This window comes from Ips typographus, linkage group LG6 (assembly GCF_016097725.1).
Source record: "Ips typographus isolate SLU linkage group LG6, UJ_Ityp_2.0, whole genome shotgun sequence".
NCBI lineage: Eukaryota > Metazoa > Arthropoda > Insecta > Coleoptera > Curculionidae > Ips > Ips typographus.
In genome coordinates, this window is record NC_138427.1 from 10,988,032 (window position 1) to 11,007,464 (window position 19,433).

At 35.2% G+C, this 19,433-nt stretch overlaps 1 protein-coding gene across 1 annotated transcript in view; it reads right to left on the reverse strand.

Annotated features, from left to right (window-relative positions):
* The window catches only part of LOC145730095 (acetylcholinesterase-like), a 28,751-nt gene extending 9,318 nt beyond the window's left edge, over nucleotides 1–19,433 (reverse strand). Inside the window, exons 1-3 of the mRNA XM_081981093.1 lie at nucleotides 18,077–19,433; nucleotides 2,959–3,101; nucleotides 2,754–2,906 (exon numbers count right to left, since the gene is read on the reverse strand). Coding sequence (XP_081837219.1) covers nucleotides 2,754–2,906; nucleotides 2,959–3,101; nucleotides 18,077–19,220 — 1,440 coding nt within the window. The 5' untranslated portion in view covers nucleotides 19,221–19,433. The remainder of the gene's footprint in view (nucleotides 1–2,753; nucleotides 2,907–2,958; nucleotides 3,102–18,076) is intronic.

Consider the following 19,433-nt stretch of genomic DNA (forward strand, 5'->3'; position numbering starts at 1 on the left):
ATTTGACTTTGTTGTTGTATACTTGTCATTGCTCTCCAAAGTGTTATTTGTTAACTGTGTGATTTCAGAGAAAAAATCTGTTTTGAGATCAAACAAAGCAGTAAATCAAGCCAGATTTAAGCCATTCTAATATATTACCCCCATCAATATCAAAGCTCTTCGCACACGCACGCATACCTGCCAATAAAAATATTTCCATCCCCTAACTCGGTCACGAAACCCCAAGATATGTAAATCCGCGTTCTACCTAATTAACCACCTATTTCACACAGTTCCCTTTAATTAAATCTTCCTCGATATCGATCCGAGACTTACTAAGGTCTTTTATATCAGCTCATCCGGGCTCACAAAAGAAATACCTGAAGCAAAAAACCTATATCAAAAAGTTGGAGCCGATTATTATTCCATATACTTTTTCCTAAAGTTTGGGAAAGCGTCATTTCTGAAGTTTCCTTCAGGAAAACTTACGATTGCTCCCAGGAAATAAATAATATCCGGACCATCTGGTGATAGAACGACCGAAAACAATAAATCATCCAGACGGCACTGATCGGACTTTAAGGTGGACCATAAATAAATAAGCTGACAACCTGAAGTAAAACTATTAGAAAACAGGCCACAATTCAATTTTTCTTGACGTCCAAGATTTATAACATACTACTTTTTAAAGGTGATTGCTGTCTAGTTTGTATGATAAAATTTAACTCCTTTTTTGATGATAAAACACTCCAAAATGACCTAACCTAATTAAGTGCTAATTTTATGGAATCTTTGTAATTAAGTCTTTCAATCATCCTTGACGGACCAATTTCGAAATGTTGACCCTTGGGACCTTCCTAAATCAGACCTCAAAAGTTTCTTGGTTAATTAAATTATAAAGTAAGGGATTAAACTAGAGTATTATCTGGTAGATTAGATTGGAATCTATGATCTAATTTCTTTGAGCCTTTCCACGTGGCATGTTTCCGATTCTGTTCGAGTCCATACTAACTTTGAGTTACATGTCACTAACTGAACAAATGTCGCCAGGAGTTGTCAAAAACTTTCACGTAGTTTACTTAATTTCTTCTACAAACTATCAAAATTGTTTACGTGCATTAACCGATTTATGTATAAATCACACGTGCGAGAGTTGCTCCGAAAACATTTTCTAAAGCAAGTTGTTCGTTACAGATGGAGGTTTAACAATAGAACAACCCGACGCCGATATAATTTTCTGTATCGTTAATAATTCAGGCCACAATGGACGCTATACACGTTCCCTTGACAGGTCGAAGCAAAAGCCTTATTGTGTTTGGATTTTCTAAGGCTGTTTTTCCAAAGTTTCGACGTGGTCAATAGAGCTGTTTATCTGGCACCAGTCAATTTGCTAGCGTGCTAACTAGACCTGCACCGAACGAGACAAAATAATACAATAAAAAGCGTTGAAACGAAAAAGTGCAGAGCGAAATCGGCCAATTACATTCCGAAAATTGACTGCAAGAACGATTATTAAAAATTAGCTTCGAACAAGAAAACTTTTAACTGCTTTCCGAACGGGAAATCGAAAAATTATTATAGAGAACAACTTTTTAAAGAAATTCTAAAGTTTCAATAGAAAACATCAGGATTTTCAGTCTAAAGTGGTCTCGATTTCACTCCTCACTTTTTTATCAGCCCATAAAAGGCAAGTTTTTTCCTTTGTATGAATAAATATTCACGGTAAACAGACACAATATAGGGGATTTTTAGAATAAAACGGTCTCGAGTGATTGAAACCGACATGTTACGGATAGAATGCGAAAATATAACGATAATAGAAAGGCAAGGTAATATTCCTTTAAAGCCGCAAGATCTAAACGAAAATATTTACTGATATATCATGTTTTTCAGAATTTTTTTTAACAATATCATACACTGTTGTTTTTAAATACTGATTTAAGATTAATTTAGTAACAATGAAAAAATGAGTATCATACATTTCAAAATTATGAAAGCACATTTAATTCTTTGCAATCTCTCACTGAGAGACTGCAGAGAACACACTATATTGATGTTTTATTATTTTAATAAAATAGTTTTATTTTTGTCACGTTGCTATAAAAAAGTATCAGCAAACTTATTATTTTAAATGAAATACTCTCTAAATTCATATAAATTCTCTTTAACTTGACTCAAATTTCTACGATTACTAGTGTCAGTAATAGGGTTTTCAAATGTAAAAATTTTAATAATCGTCATTTTGAGCTTATTAATTACCTAAACACGCAGATCTACATAAAAGTCTAATGTACCGTTGGACACCCTGTATATTTGATATTTCTCTAAGTTTGATCCGTCAGTGACGATAAGATATTATCTAGAATGGAGAAGGTAATTTCGTTTAACTTTATTTTGTAGATTAATAAGCAATTTGTTGTGTCAAAAAATTAGTTCACTCTATACTTTTGAAACAAAAAATCACTTTTATTATTTCATAATTTTATTTTCTCTTTACTTTAATTATATCTACAGTTTTGTTGGATTATTTTCAAAAAACAGGTAATATCCTGTCCAAAACCTGGCATGTTACTATAGAATAACATTATGACCATGCCACAATCCACAATGAAGGTTAACGCTAAAGGTGTTTAAGGTAAAAATCCAGAAAAAAAACAAACAGACATGCAATAGGAACAGGGAGTTTTCGGTCACGCATAAACCACATTAATTTCGTTTGTTCGGACCTTGTGAAACTTTCGGACGATTTGTCCCCGTAAAGTTTTGCTACTTACGTGCGTGAAATAGTAGTAGTAGACTTTCATGCCACGTTCAGCGGCCATTTCAGCAAACTCGTTCATTGGACACACGAAAAAATAGTCGCCGACCACGTTTCCCACCATTTTTTGGTTCAAATAGCCGTCGTTCACGTGCTCCCAATCAGTATACTGCAAACATTTTTCGTTTTAGTGTGTACTTTTGGAAAAAACGAAAATTTACCTGAAAAACGATGGCGTCCCTCTCCAACTTGCTGAAATTCTTAAAAATGGTGTCAATGATCTCGTGGTACTTGTCTCTTTGCAGAAAACTAGGACCATCCTTTTCAAACGAGTCAATAAAGTCGTAGAGCAGAAAGTAGGTGCCTGAAAGAAATTTCATAAAATCATCAATTTTGTGCAATAAAACCCAACAAAGTGAACTGTCGATTTGTTTAAGTGATTAAACCGGAGATAAATAGATACGTTCGAAATGCGGCCATAATTATAATACGCTAGGGAACGCTGCTGTGCCGCCCCATTTCTATTTGGAGACCGGAGGGGGGCTCTAATTGACATTTGCATGGGCGGCTACAAGCCGGCTGCAATTTTGGCCAAATTGCTGATTGTTCCAGATTTCAATCGGTTCAATATTTGCCCACCCGTTTTATTTTCTATAGTTCAGCCACAATAATACACGTTAACCAGTTCTCTATTGTTCAACAAGTGGTGAAAGGTCACTAATAACGTCATAAGGTACCTACAGGGTGTTTAAAAATATATATGCCCAAGACTTCAGGATACGGTAAAAAACGTTTTTATTAACTCACCCTCTAAAATAGTGCATTTTAGAGATAGAAGAGAGAAGTTTTGATACTTGTTCCAACGTTTGAATAATATTTTAAAAATTGACCATGTTTTTCAACAAGAAAGACTTATAAATCTGAACAATTCGTTGACGTTCTATAACCGAAAATAGCATTGATGCCTTTCAGGGTTGTGTATATCGTCAAAACTGAAACCGGCAGAGAACTGAAATTAATACACCATTTGGGAAATACGAGAGTTTTCCATTTAGCGCGCTATTATCCAATTTTCGCGGCACAATACCTTTAGAAATCTGAGAACAATATTTCCCTTTGTGATTAAGCAATTTTCCGGTCAGCCGGAAAATCCTTTTACGATCAATCGGGTGCGATATATTAATTTGTTCCTATTTGATACTTGCCACATTATAATGGTTTCGTAATAGCTATTTCTAATTTGGTTATTTACGAATGCTGTAAGATTTGTCACGTTCTAACGTCACAATATAAATCACGGGAATAAATGAAGGAATGGTATTATATTTAAAGTAAAATCCGGACGACCTCGACATTCAAAAGCCTCTTATAAACTGTAATAACTCATCTGATTTACATTTCTTGACAGCCCATTCCTATATCCTGCTTCGTGTCTGGCAACAAAAGTGGATGGATAAACCAAAAAGGAGGAACGGAAACGAAGTATTTATGTTGCGATATATTGCCCTAGACAACAATTCGAACATTTAATAACTCAATTTTTTTGTGAATTTTTTTTTTTTTTTGGTATAGGTTTTAAAAGTCTTGAGTGTTGCTCTTCTGTTTTATAGTGATTATAAAATGCAACAACAAATTGTTAATCGTTATTTTTTCAAATTAATTGTTTTAAAACATTTTGTTTTTTCCTGACTGTTTTAGCATCCTATTTTGGATTTTTGGTAAAATATAGTGGACCACCAGGGTGTCCCTCACTTGTTTAATAAATTTTTGAAACTAGTGCTGGAAATCGAAATGATAAATGTAAATCCAACTTCTTTTCGGATGTTTGATTAGCATATTGGATCGGCCTCGGCCATTTCCCCGTGAATTTTTCATAGTGCCTAAAGGTGGGGGGTGTTCCCCCGGCAAAAACTTGGCAACGCCGCGACCGTTGCTCTATTGGTCGGGGGCCGAACAGACTCTCTTTCTGGGTGCAACGGAGGCCAAGGTCGCGTTTTGGCCAGGGTTTCCAAGGATTCACAGGTGGCGGTGAAACCGGGCCTTCTCTGATTTGTGGCGGTGCGCCGCCGCCACGCCATCGCCCCCTCGACGGATCATTTCCTTCGAGATATTTTTTTACACGTTCACGTGATAAACATTACGTTAATTCTCGATTAGTAAAAAAGTGTTAAATGCTTATCCATAACAAAAAGCAAAGTAAGAAGGAATGGTACGTCAACACATTTTACTTTAAATTTTGTCTAATTAAAATAAAAAATGTCCAAAAACTCTCAAATTTAAATAAAGGTATAGTAAAAATCTCAAAAATGTAATCCCCTATTCTCTACGAAGAATTTTCCTATTTAACCTTTTTTTCTATCTCTTCAAATAAAGTGGTGGAAAAAGTCCAAAGTTTGCTTTGAAAGAAATGAATATCTCGAAAACGGCTAATCGTACTTTCATCTTAGATATCTTCTTAATAGTAGCTTCCTGTTACCTACCTAGTCCATAAGCAAGCAGATTATCTATCGTTCTGTGAAAACTGCAGTACTCCTCTATCTGTTGCATAGGGTTTGGTTATAATGGCAGTCATTAGTACACGCAATTCGGTTTTGATTCAGACAACGAAAGAAAAATCAATTATATTTTAGGAAAAAAAATCAATCTAAAATAGCTACTTCATAAAGGAGGTTATCAGTTCGTTTCGATCAGATTTCTCTGACAGTAAAATTCCTGTAACAGCGGCAAAAATTGAATACCTTTCGGCTGGAAAATCGACATTGTGGAAATTAATTCTTTTGTGATACACAAGAGGCTTTCAGGTTTATTGAAGGGACCCAGTTTAAAGGGCACAGAATGCAGGCGCGTATTAGTTATGCAAATTCCGCCCTTTTATTGGATCTGCTGCCAGTTCCGATTGAAATTGCAATGTTTTGTAAAGTTCGTTAATTACACTTAGATTTTTTTTCGTGTGGCATTGCCAACTGGATGGTTCTAATCTGTTTAGCGCAATTTCCACTGGCGGGAAATTGTAGTGAAACCCATAAACACAAACGTCCATTAGGGCGAGTTTTTCTGTCCGTTAAAATGTTCCGGTGGCGGTTAATTTTTACGGTTGCTGTAAATTTTACAAAAGGAAATTGGACCGAATGCCTTGGCGGTCCAGATCGAGGTGAACGGTCTCACTTTTCAACTTTCCGGAAAATTTATCGGAAACCAGGCCGAAATAAATTACAATAGAGGAAATAATATAGACGGTTGTAAATCAATCTTACCGTACACGCATATTGTACAATACAAATTTTGAGTTATCACAGTGGAAAGAAATGCAAATATGCAAGAAAGTTGTTTTTCTGCTTTCATTCAAAATTAACTTTTTTTTAAATGAGTATACTTTTTAAACAAAATTCAGAAATTTAATTAACTCTAGTATAAAGTGAAAACTTTTAAGCTAACTTGCTTTTGCACGTTTTCCCCGGTTTATATATGAACTAATAACTGCTGAGACTTTCCCTGGCTTATATACCGGGTGCACCCTCGTCATAACGTCAAGCTTTGGAAACACCTCATATAATTTTCGTTCAAAGACGGATACAAATTACGGGGGAGGTTTTAATTGTACGAACCCTCGAGAGCCTTATACAAATGTATGCGATTTTCTTTCTTCGCGACTTGAGATTTTATTAGTCTCACGCGTACAATTTTGTTAGACACGCATAATAAATATGCAGAGCCTCCATCAGTTGGTTTTGTATTTACGTCATTCTGCCTTATGGTAAGCATTTTCAAAAATCGTAGTTTGTGATGATCAATTTAGTAAAGAAGTCATAAACGTACGCACTCAACAAAATTTGATTTATTTATTGAAAGGGTATTTTATGATAAGTTTTATGAAGAAGGCTGACGACGACAAAAATAGGTTTTCTATATTTGAATAACATTGAGCACGTCATGCGGCCATTTGTTATATTTCGTGATGCCAGAAACGAAATGCACGAATCACATTGTTGACTATTGCTAATAAGATATTACTCAGTTCCAGATAATCGTCTCTGACTATTTTGTTTAATCTACAAAGTGAAGTAACTTGGACATTGTCATACAAAATATAGTCGAACTGATATGGAATTCGTCTGGAAAATACCGTTAAAAGTGCCTCGTGTATGTTTTCTGTTGCTTGGGCTTTCTATGCACGTATTTGGCACCACATAAAAAGTTATTGAAGTAATACAAGGGGCGACGAGTTATCAAGAAATGTTTTGCTATTACTCTATAGTAAAACTGGATTTCTATTTTTCTTTGTAAAAGAATTGGTTGTTTAGTCTTTATAACCTTTGTAGGGTTTAACAACCAAATGATTGTTCAAGCTGTAAAAGGACTTTTCCATACTAGATCATTACGTTAAAAGCCGTACTTTCATTAATTTATACATAAAAATAATTCATCTAATTTATAACATTTAAATAATAATTATTTGTATCGAACTGCTAGTAAAGCATTTTAGTCGTAATACTCGATCAGCATACATATTTTATAAGTTACTGGCATTGAGACCTTTCGAACTTTGCCCTTCCTATTTGTCATCTGTCATTTCTACTGAGCGAATAGATTATAACATATACATTAGGGGAACGTAATTATCTTCAGTATTATTTACTTCCACGTGTTTGGGGGGATATATAGTTTCAAGGTGAAAACTCACCTTTATTGATTGAGTCAACTTTTTCTCTGGATAGTATCCTATCGTCGTAAATAAGAAGTTCGAAACGAAATGACGGGTATTAATCTTCCCCCAGCTTCATTTTCCCTCAGTGAAAACCTTGTTTGGTTGGTAATAAATATTGCCTTAAAGCACCTGGTCATAAATTTTTTTCCTGGGCAATATCAAATAAATTGTAGATTTGTATCAGATATTGAAGTTAAGTTAATTTTTGGGCAGCGATAAGAGGGTTGAAAAGATTGCCTCTCTATTTTTTAAGTGCCACTCTCGAATGGCGAATCAATACTGCAATGTTCCGCGGTATTGGAAAATCCTTTTATACTGCAATTTTGTTCTAATTTCATTATTTACACTTGCATCGGAAAGAAAGTTGACTCATGACGCATACATTTTGCAACGGAACGAAAATAGGATTTGATCCCGACGGTTTTGAATTATACAACTCGAAACTTTTTTCGTTTTGAATACCTTACCAGAGTAATGCAGTTCTGGATTAAAGTTTGCAAAGAAAATATATTTACAAGAAATTCCATGCATAATGCTATAATAACCAGAAGATGATTTAATTTATTAGTTCCTGAACTGAAAAGTATTTTATTTTCAACCAGGTATGTAATAATGTTATTTCTTATGTGTAAACCAGGTGGAAAGATGTAGCACAATAATGACGTTGTCAAGATTTTATTGTGGTTGAAGTCATAACTACTCGTGCACCTATACTACCTTATTATTAGAGACTATTAGCAATCAAAGTTTCAACTGAATGATTTATTAAAAGTTTATGATTTATTAAATTAGTATACAAACCACGGTAGAAAGTTTAATTTCTGTTTTGAGATAAATATCTAACCTAATCTCTCGACAGAAATCAAACACTTTCCACCGAAGTATGCAATATACTATTGATGCCACAATTTTAAAAGAGAAAACTAGTAGAAAGGAACTACAGTTTTATTATTATTGATCCAACTTCTCCAATAACTACGTGAAGTAGAAGTATTTATTTATTTTTTCAGTGAATTTTTCCAATAAAATTTACGTTATAACCCAGACTGAACTTATTGTAATCGCTTTTCCATTATTTCAACGTTTGACATAAACAAACGATTAACCTTGAACTACATATCTTGCAAGGCACGGCTTTTATTGATTACGTTCGTCCATTGTTTGTACTTTCGCCTAATGGTTTAGTTTCATTGTTCCAGGTAAGCAAACGAGCAAAAAAAAAATCAACCCTTATAAATCTTCGGTTAGGATTTGATCGTAATCATCGCCGTTTCAATTAAACCTGGAAAAGTAATTACGCAAATGAACACGCTCCAGGTTACTTGTTGCAATGTTAATTAATATGAAAAGTACAATTTGTAAATCGTTGAAGTTTCAGGCTAGGAACATTGGTTTCAACTTATCATCGTCTACTTGAATTGGACTGACATTTACGAAAAATAGCAAAAATTGGATGGGTTTATTACAGATTTATTAACTGTCGAAGTTTCGATCACGTCCCGTTTCAAAAAAACATCCGAGTTTTGATGAAAAAACTTTTGCGGTCGAATAAGGAATAAAGTTATAATATGATAAAACGCGGAAAAACTTTCTCAATCGATGTGTTCAGAGCTTAACGGAATTACCGGATTTTCCGGATTGATGGATCGCGCAACATGTGGAGGATTTCACCTTAAAAAAAAACCAAACACATCCAATAAAGGACTTAAAAACCGAACGGGAGAATTACCCAAACTTTTTTCCCTTCCATCGACCGGAAAAAACAATTTTTTTCAAAAGTGTGAATCCACACACAATCACAATAAAAAGATCATAAACGGTTCTATTCCCCACATGTTGCTCAATCTATAAAGCATAAAGAAAAATTTTCTTTTATTGACTGCTCGACCTTTTGCTTCGGTAAAGTTTCCATAAAACGTCTGAATTTCCCGGGGAAAGGAAATATCGCTCTTCGCTTTTTTTATTGACTTGATAAATATTTGACCAATACCACACACAAATTGCTTTCAAGGGCAATTCATTTTATGTATCAGTCTCAAATTAATTAAACCAACTGAATATTAATAAATAAATTAACTATTCTTCTTGTGACAGTAATTGTTTTATGCTCGTTGTATAAGGCTGTTCCAGAATAACTTTCACTGAAAGATCTACAAGAAGTTTTCTTTCAAAGAATTAACTTCTGATGCATGTATGAGAATAAGTGTTTAAATTAATAATTTTCAACACTCAGCAAGTGTGAACAAGTGACAAGTGACTGACAGATTTAAGTCTGCATGCGCATTAGTGTAAATCGTAGTACAATTTCTGCACAGCAATCAGAAAGCTGTTTTTTTTTTTGTACACTTTTCGCAAAAATAACATTACAACTTGTCGTTACCACGAACAACTCTAAAAGTTTGGTAACACGGTTTATTGAATTTATGTTACCTCACATTCTGGTAAAGATACAACGCCATAAAATCGAAAAGCATACCCTGGGGCTTGTAAAGTTTACAGGCAACACTCGAAGAAGTACAAGAAAAATGTTTATTTCAATAAAAGGCATTTTAGAGTTTATTTTTCTATGCTACGTACCGGTAACCGGTCAGAAGTGCAATTACAGTTTGTTTGACTAGAGACATCTTATTGAAACAATTTATTTGTAGGTAACTTAAATTTTCATTAAACTTTAGAAGTGCGAAAAAAATCAAAAGGGAAAATTTCCAATGAACATTTTACTCACAATCACCTCGGATATTTTATAGTCGCAATAAAAGTGAGCCTCAAGAGAGCATTTAGAGCTAACAAAAATGTATTTGAAAAGGGAACTTTATTTCCCAGCTTAGTTCCGTTCATTCTTTTTAAGCCCATCGGTGGTTTATGACCTGAAGTCGGAATTACCTTTTGTGAAGTGTGATTTGTTTGCGTTTAAGATCCAGAAAATTTTTCATTAAATGCTTTTATTACACACACATAAAGGTTACAATGACATTAAATATTTACGTGGAAAAGTGCGTTTTGCATCCAACAACCTGGAATAGAAAGGTTTCGTCTTTTCATATCGTTACACGCCTCCCTACCTGGAGAATCAGTTTTGTATACTTAAATCTCTTCGTAGGGACTTAGACGAAACTTCTCTCTTTCTCTCTCTGGTTTTACGAGATTTGTTTTGAGTGAAAATAAACATTAGAGAGACACAAAAGGAAAATCTCGCTAGGGAAAATTTAAGTGCGTTCCATTAAACAATTTTAATTAAATCACTCGACAATGCTCCGAAACTTTTCTCAGAGAATGTAATTTATTAACGTTGTCGTAACATAAGTTCTACCCCCTTTAAATTAACAGAAATTTTTAATTATAAATGTTAGCAAAGTTTCTCATGTCTACAAGCTGTTCATTCTAATTCAAGTTATTATCTACAATTTTACAATTATTACAACAATTTTGAAGAAGTATTGAAAGCATCTAAAAATATTTTAGAACTGCCAAAGACATCTAGAACCATCTTGGAAATGTCAGAGACCTCTAAATATAACTGGAAACTTTCCAAGACATCCCATCAGAGTCTTCTAAAGTATCCTAAAGCATCCAAAGATATTTTAGAACTGCCAAAGACATCTAGAACCATCTTGGAAATGTCAGACGCCTCTAAATATTAGTGGAAACCTTCCAGGACATCCCAGAGTCTTCTAAAGTGTCCTAAAGCATTCAAGAATATTTTAGAACTGCCAAAGACATCTAGAACCATCTTGGAAATGTCAGAGACCTCTAAATATTACTGGAAACCTTCCAGGACATCCCAGAGTCTTCTAAAGCATCCAAGAATATTTTAGAACTGCCAAAGATATCTAGAACCATCTTGAAAATGTCAGAGACCTCTAAATATAACTGGAAACCTTCCAAGACATCCCAGAGTCTTCTAAAGTGTCCTAGAGCATCCAAGAATATTTTAGAACTATCAAAGACATCTAGAACCATCTTGTAAATGTCAGAGACCTCTAAATATAACTGGAAACCTTCCAAGACATCCCAGAGTCTTCTAAAGTGTCCTAGAGCATTCAAGAATATTTTAGAACTGCCAAAGACATCTGGAACCATCTTGGAAATGTCAGAGATCTCTAAATATTACTGGAAACCTTCCAGGGCATCCCGGAGTTTTCTAAAGTGTCCTAAAGCATTCAAGAATATTTTAGAACTGCCAAAGACATCTAGAACAATCTTAGAAATGTCAGAGACCTCTAAATATAACTGGAAAACCTTCCAAAACATCCCATCAGAGTCTTCTAAAGTGTCCTAAATAATCCAAGAATATCTTACAACTGCCAAAGACAACTAGAACCATCTTGGAAATGTCAGAGACATCTAAATATTACTAGAAACCTTCTGAGACATCTTAAATGCATGTAAAAGTGTCCTAAAGCCTCCAAGATTAATTTAAAACTAACAGAGACATCTAGAATCATTCTAGAAATGCCAGAAAGCTTTATAAAATACTTCTGAAAACCTCCCAACAATAACTGTACCATGTTTTTAGAGTACCTACATTCTAAGATTTGAAACAATTTTTACTTATTTTCGAAGAATTATATTTGCCAAAAATATAAAATTTGGATGATCTGACATTGTAGTTCAAAATTAAATTTTTGTCTCGTTTTAATTATTTGAACAAAAAACCCATTTAGGTAATTAATTTAGAGCAGAAACAGGTGTGAATGCAAAATTTACGATAACTGGTTTGGTCCACGTTGTGAAATCACAAAAGGTGGAATGATTTGCAGTGAAAATTGAATTTTCCTCCATTTGTTAACTGTTATAAAACTAGAAAATTATTTTCAACCTGTAACCACTTTACGCCAGTATAAATCTGAAACGCTCTATTTTCGCAACATACATAAGTTAGAGGTGGCTATCATATTTCTAGTCGTATATTCAATGTTCTAGCTTTTACGTGAAATACATGAATATATTACTATAAAATTATGCTTATAAAATGAAGCATTTATCTATATAAAGCCCGGTTATTCTATCACTTTAACGCCTTTAATGGTTGAATCGTAAAATTTTGTTACTTGCATTTCGGGTAAACGATCAATATTTCATAGAGAAGGGGTAGGGAAAGCATCATGAAATAATAATAAATAATTCGCTTATAGTATCGACTGGTAGAGCTGTTTTGGAATTTTCTTGTTTATCCCGGTTTTGTAAAGGAAAAAAATCTGGTTTGAACTTTTCCTAGGACTAATCACGTTCTCGTTAATATCTCGTTTGTACATGCAAAGGTCACGTCATGCACTTTCCATAATAATAAAAAGGTTACCCAACTTTTAGTTCTGCAAATGACAACGTGCGTTTCTTTAATGCTATTTCAGTTTACAGTGTAAATTCCATCAGCGACAGGAGCATCAACAGAAAGAGGATTTAGCTACATCAAAGCTAATTAGGGTCGACACCAACATGTGAAATGTAAATCCGTTTATTTCGTTTTGTGCTAAAATGAAAATCTCAACTCAAACTTCACTTTGACTTTCGTGGAGAAATTCAAAGCCGTTTTCCACTTATTTTCCATTTGTATTCAATGTACGATCGGACCCGAACTATTCAATGCAGCCCTAACGACAGATAGAGAGCAAACTTGATATTAAAGGCGAGCAATAAATAGGACGTTTTAGCCCTAGAGTTTTTCTGGAAAATTGTAGCGCCGGGATATATAAAGTCATTAAATTACGTGGAACGAGCCCGGATTGAATGGGACCGATAGTTATGTGAGAAGATTCTGGAAAATTGCCCTCGTTTTATAGTTTTAACATTAGAAACGCTTTAGTTTTTTAGAAAGTGGTTAGTCACCAAACAGTTGCTTGAAATGATTTAATTGAAAGCTGTTTAACATGTAAATTAGAAATGTAAGAAAACTAATAATTGATAGTGTGTACCAATGTGTACTTTCTTGTTCATGTCAATTATATAGCCAAAAGTCCTTTGCAAATAACATTCCGCATTATCACCTGAACAAGTTTAAACTGAATATTCAATGGCCCGGCCATGTCATGCACCAACTTGACGCTGTTCTATTCATCCTAGGATAAACAAGTTTCCAAGTCGTTTGCTAGACGACGGATACAAGTTTGCTTTGTAATTTTCATTTGGAAAGTTTCGTGAGTCTTTCGAAAAATTTGCTTCCACGTGCCCAATTTAATTGAAGTTTGCTCCTATTTAGTGGCGAAGATTATTAATAATTATTATGAATTGAGAGGGTATCCAAACCGAAATTGGATGAGGCGAGGTAATCATTTCGGAAAGATAATACGGATTAGCCTGATGCGAATTTCCTTCTAACAAAGTTTAAACGCTTATACCGAAGCATTACCTCTCGGGATACTGAAAGCCAATATTACCAACAATAAAGAGGGGGAGAGGAACGGGTCTTAACTATACAAACTTTTACAATTTTCACTTGTTCGTGTTTAACCTTTAGTGGTGGAAAGTATCCATCCTTTTCCTCCTTTTCCAGGGCTGGTAAACGTCTTTAATTTTGTAGAAACATAAATTAATAGCATCTTATAGCCTAGGCATGGCCGGTAATAAATTAGCCGGGATACAACTTTCGTGGGGACGAAGATTACCCACTTTAGAGGCGAGGTCCCTTGTTTTATGAGCCTCTACGTATAACCGAAATTGCTTAACAAAAATGTTAATCGCTCTTAAATTATAAATGTTTAATAATGAGAAAGTTTGTTAACAAAAAAATATAAAATTATTTTTATTCATGAATGGCCCACATAAAAAGTGAAAACGTCCCACACATTTAATAAAATCCCTTTACATATCCAGATATCTGATGGAGAATGCGTGGGGGTTTCAAGACGACCCTATTTGGGCACTCGCCCTTAAAAATAAAACAACAAAAACGGAATTTTTACGTTTTGGGGCCATCAAACCATTTTCGTTTTCCTTCGCCGGGATTTTAGCAAAATGACGCGATTGTCACGTTGAGCAAACACGATTATTTTTAGTCAATAGACAATTTATTAACAACGCAGTAAATTGGCAAAACCCAGGGACTACTTATTCAAGCGCGACGTGCTGCGCCCTTATTTCATATTCGCGAAGATACACTAAACGGGAGAATCGAAAATGGGGCCCTCGGGGCGCCGAAAACCTATAAAAACCCTATCGGATTATTTCAAGAGAGCATAGGCCAGTGTGCATTGTTCGGTTGCCATCGGAAATTTATTGAGCAAAATGGATAAAGTGATAATGGAAAGTGCCTTTACGTTCAGTTTATTTCAGAGTGTCTTATATGACAAAATTCAAACAAAACTTGTTTTACATGTCAGTTGATCTTTTAGTTTTTAGAAGGTTTCAGTAGTATTTTAATATCGTCCGATCGATCAAGATTAGCAGACTAAGATGGCTAGGACACGTAGAGAGAATACACGAAACGGAGCCCCCAAAACAGATTCTAGGAGGGGTAGACTAAGAGTGTAATATAACAACCAGGTGGAAGAAGACCTAAGAATGCTGGGAGTTAGGAATTAGAGAGCCACCAAGAGTGACACCAATGGAGGAAGATCCTTCAGCAGGCCCAACTAGGGTTGTGATGTCAGAGATGATGATGATGATTCAGTAGTATTTAGAAGATTTTGGCATTTCCAAAATGATTTAAGAGGCTTCTTAGAAAATTCTTGGAAGGTTAAAGACACTTGTAAAGAACTCTTGCAATTTTTGAGATACTTGCAATAGTATTTAGAGACCTCTGTCATTTCCTAAATGAGTCTAGAGTAGTTTGGTAATTTTAGAAATATCGTGAAATGTTTAAAACACTTGTAGAAGCCTCTGACAATTGTTAGGAGGATTTCAATAGTATTTAGGGATCTCTGGCATTTCCAAAATGATATAAGAGACCTCAGGTAATTTTAGAAAAGTCTTCAAAAGTTTAAGACATTTGTAGAATCCTCTAAAACATTTTGGGAGGCTTTTAATACTATTTAGAAACCTCAGGCATATCCAAAGGGAAATTAGAGTCTTTTGGCAATTTTAAGAGAAACTTAAATTTAACAAGAAAGTTTTTAAAGTTTAACAACAGGTTTCTGGTACCTTCAAAATGTTTCTAAAAGCCTCTGACAATTTTAAAACCTTCTGGAAAAGTTTAGGACACTTATAGAAGCGTCTGGAATTGTTTATAACGTTGCCAGGAGTATCTAAAGGTTTCTGGTACCTACAAAATGTTTCTAAAAGCCTCTAACAATTTTAAAACCTTCTGGGAAAGTTTAGGACACTTATAGATGCTTTTGACGGTACCCCCAAAATGTTTCTAAAAAACTCTGACAATTTTAAAACCTTCTGGAAAAGTTTAGGACACTTATAGAAGCGTCTGGAATTGTTAGGACACAAATTCTTCAAAGGTTAATAATTTCAGTAGTATTGAGAAATCTGTCTGGCATTTCCAAAATGATTTAAATCTCCTCTGGCGATTTTAGAAAATTCTTGAAAAGTTTAAGAAATTTGTAGAAACCTCTGAAATTTTTTGGGAGGCTTTCAATAGTATTTAGAGACCTCTGGTATTTCCAAAATTAATCTAGAGTTTGATAAAAATTCTTAAACGATTTAAGTCTTAAGAAACAATTTAAGTCTTCTTTGGCAATTTTATAAAATTCTTGGTAGGTGAAATTGGAATTGATTTGAAATTCTTGGTTCTTGACAATTGTTGAGAATAGTATTTACAGCTTTCAGTAGTATTTAAAAAATATCTATAACTTAAAAGGAGTCTGGAGGACCCTGGCGAATTTATTTTTTGTTAGAATATGTTTTTTGATGTTAAATTATAATTTTGAGCAAAACATTAAGTAATTAATTTGCCAAAAATATCCAGTTTGCTTTCATTTCTGAATAACTAATAATACTTTCCATATAATATATACCCAATCGGGTCCAATAAACACAATATCTGTTAGTTTTACTAATTTTATTCAGGATTTCTCTGCAAAATACATAACTGTTTAACAAACATAAATTGGATGACAATAAATAATATACAACTTAAAAGCGGAAACACAAAGCTAAAAACTGGCGCGTGATTTAAAATCAACATTTTACTGACTACAATAAAAAAACTACTATTAAAGAATTTAAGAACAAAAGTAGAAATTTTATTTAGCTACAAAAAAATTCCAACAAAATGTCCTCTTTAAAATGTTTTATTCAAAACTTTTTACACCGTAAAAGTGGTCGCGTATATTTTTAAAAGCTCTAAAAACCACCCTTACCAGTTTTTTCGGTTTGATAATTGGACTGTCCCCCATTTAAAACTTCCCTTTAACCCCCCCTCGAGCCCAAAGACATAAATTTCAACTGTATTAATCTGGGGGGCGGTAAAAACAATCCGCAAAAAGCTAAATACCGGTAACGGCTCGCGTGACTTGGGGGCGGCATTTGATTTGATGTGAAAGACTCGAAGGCGGATGTTACACAGCAAAACTTAATTTAACCGGTTTATTACATGTGTTGTGTGCTGCATATATTTTCATTTATAATTTATTGTTGTTATTAATGACTTAGCAATTTGGATCAGTTAAAAACAAAGACAGTTTTTAGTGTCAAAATAAGTTAATTAGATGAAATGGATTTGTAACGAAGCAGATTATATTGATTGTTGTCTTCCGGCTTTTTTTTTGCAGTTAACGAGGCCCTATCCGCACCTACGCTTTCGCTTTTAAGCGTTTTATTAAAATTAATTAAGGCCATTATCACCGATTTTTTACTAACGCTAAAGAAGCTCTACTTTAATAATAATTAAGCGACTTGCATAATTTGCAATCCAATTTTACGAAACGGTTTTTCGGCCCTTAAACGTTTAGGTACCATCACTGAAGTCAAATTACTATTTTTAACTTATTGTGATAGGTTGGCGGGAAATATATTATAGCCTTGCGTGACTTATTTGCACACATCAAGGCTGTTTACGAATCCAATTTACTTTCCTATGTTTCTTTTACTATACCTAAATCTGCCTTGCAGGAAATTACTAGCAAAACAAAACAATTGGTAAAAAACTAAAAAAAAATCGTAACTATACTACAAGAATTATTTATGCGATTAGGGCGCTATTGCTTAAATAAAACACGACCAAAATACCGTCGAACATTAATAATAGATTGATAAGGGCTATAAATCGTTGGAGGGTTTTAAGGGAAGCGGTTTCTAGGGCGGTTTTGGAAGCGCCACTGTGCCGAATCTGACACACTTTACTCCTAAAATACTACCTTCGCACTATACAATCTCATTTTAATAGTAGAGACATTCAGCAGTGGATTACTTTGTAATCCTCCATGTTTCAGTGTGTGGGAAGTAAATAATTAGTTCGAAGAATGTTGAGGGTTTTGCAGTTTCAAGTCAAGTCAACCATAGTCGATAGATTATTACAAATGTCCTAGCAGTTTGTTTTGAGCCTCTATGAAGCGAGCACAGAGAATGTGAGATCACCGTGATGTAATTTAACACCGCCTTAATTTCACAGTCAGATTACGTAATCGTGACGTTAGATTTGATATGCTCCCTCCGCAAAGAACCAAACACAGCAGTCTTTTCCTCATTTCGGTTTTCCTCATTTTCACAGAAAAAAAACTGAAATTTTGCATAAAGGAAAAAAAACTCACCTTCATCTTGATTGCTCCCCAACAACATTTCCATATCTTCATAGTCACCATCGGCCAGTAAATCTTTAGGATGTTTTGGCAAGAATACCCCTTCAATGGTAGGCATAGAAGGAAAACCCAAAATTCCAGAATAGCTATTCCACTGTTGCTGAGAAATCATTTTTGCGTCTACCGCTCTCATACAATCCAACACTTGGTATGGATTTGTATCCAAATAAGAAATGTTACAGCCGCAATCCTGAACCAAAGTTTTTCCGATAATCTCAGCCTGTTCTCCAGACATGTAACTCCAAGGAGTGTTCATGGTGCCACTTTGCAAGATTCCTCTTTTGGCTAGTCCTTTGGTTACAGGACTCAATAGGAGAATGCTGACTGAACCACCTCCAGCAGACTCTCCAAATAGTGTGATCAATTCTGGATCACCCCCAAAAGCTGCAGCGTTCTCCTTAATCCAACGTATCGCCAAAGCTTGGTCCCACAATCCCATGTTGCCGGGCATCTCCTCGCTATTTTTAGGAAAATACTCGTTGAGATACAGAAATCCAAACGAACCAACTCTGTACTGCATGGAGGCTACGATGACATCACTGGTAGCGGCGATAATATCTGCATCATAAATATCCAAGGTTGAGGTGCCGCTCATGTAACCACCACCATAAATCCAGATGAGCACCGGAACCTTGGGTCGTTCAATAGGCGGTTTATTGTCGTGGTGTCTAATGCGCAAACGCTGTGGAACCCAAATATTCAAATAGAGACAATCTTCGGATATGTTGGTGTTTGGGTTCCACATTTCTTCCCCTTCGAAACCGGGAAAATACTCATAACGCTCTTGGAAACACGAATTAGGTAATTTGGTGGCGTCCAGAATACCATGCCACGGATCGATTGGTACCGGTTTGCGGAACCTCAACTGCTCTATCGGCGGTTTAGCAAATGGTATTCCGGTGAACACATGAACGTCACGACCGAGCACCGTTTTTGAATGTCCTCGTATCAAACCGCTGGTGGTTTCGATCACCAGAGGATCGTTACGGTAATCTTTGTTGGCCTTGGTCGTGGTTTCCTCATTCGGCCACGAGTAGCTCACGGTTTGACGCGAGCAGCAGGCGAGCACCAAAACGAACACGAGAAAATTCTCCATAGTTCGCCTCTTAACGCATTATCGCACCCGGAACACGTGGATAAACAAATATCTGTTGCTTTCCGAGCACGGTGAAAACGACGTGGAGTTTGCGCGTTTGCGTGTCGGAAAATCCACGCCGAGGAAGATGTTATTTTCGTGACAAGCTGATACTGACTGAGAGCCGCGATTCTCGGACTACATTTTCGATCGGAGGCTTGCGCCGCTAGAGCC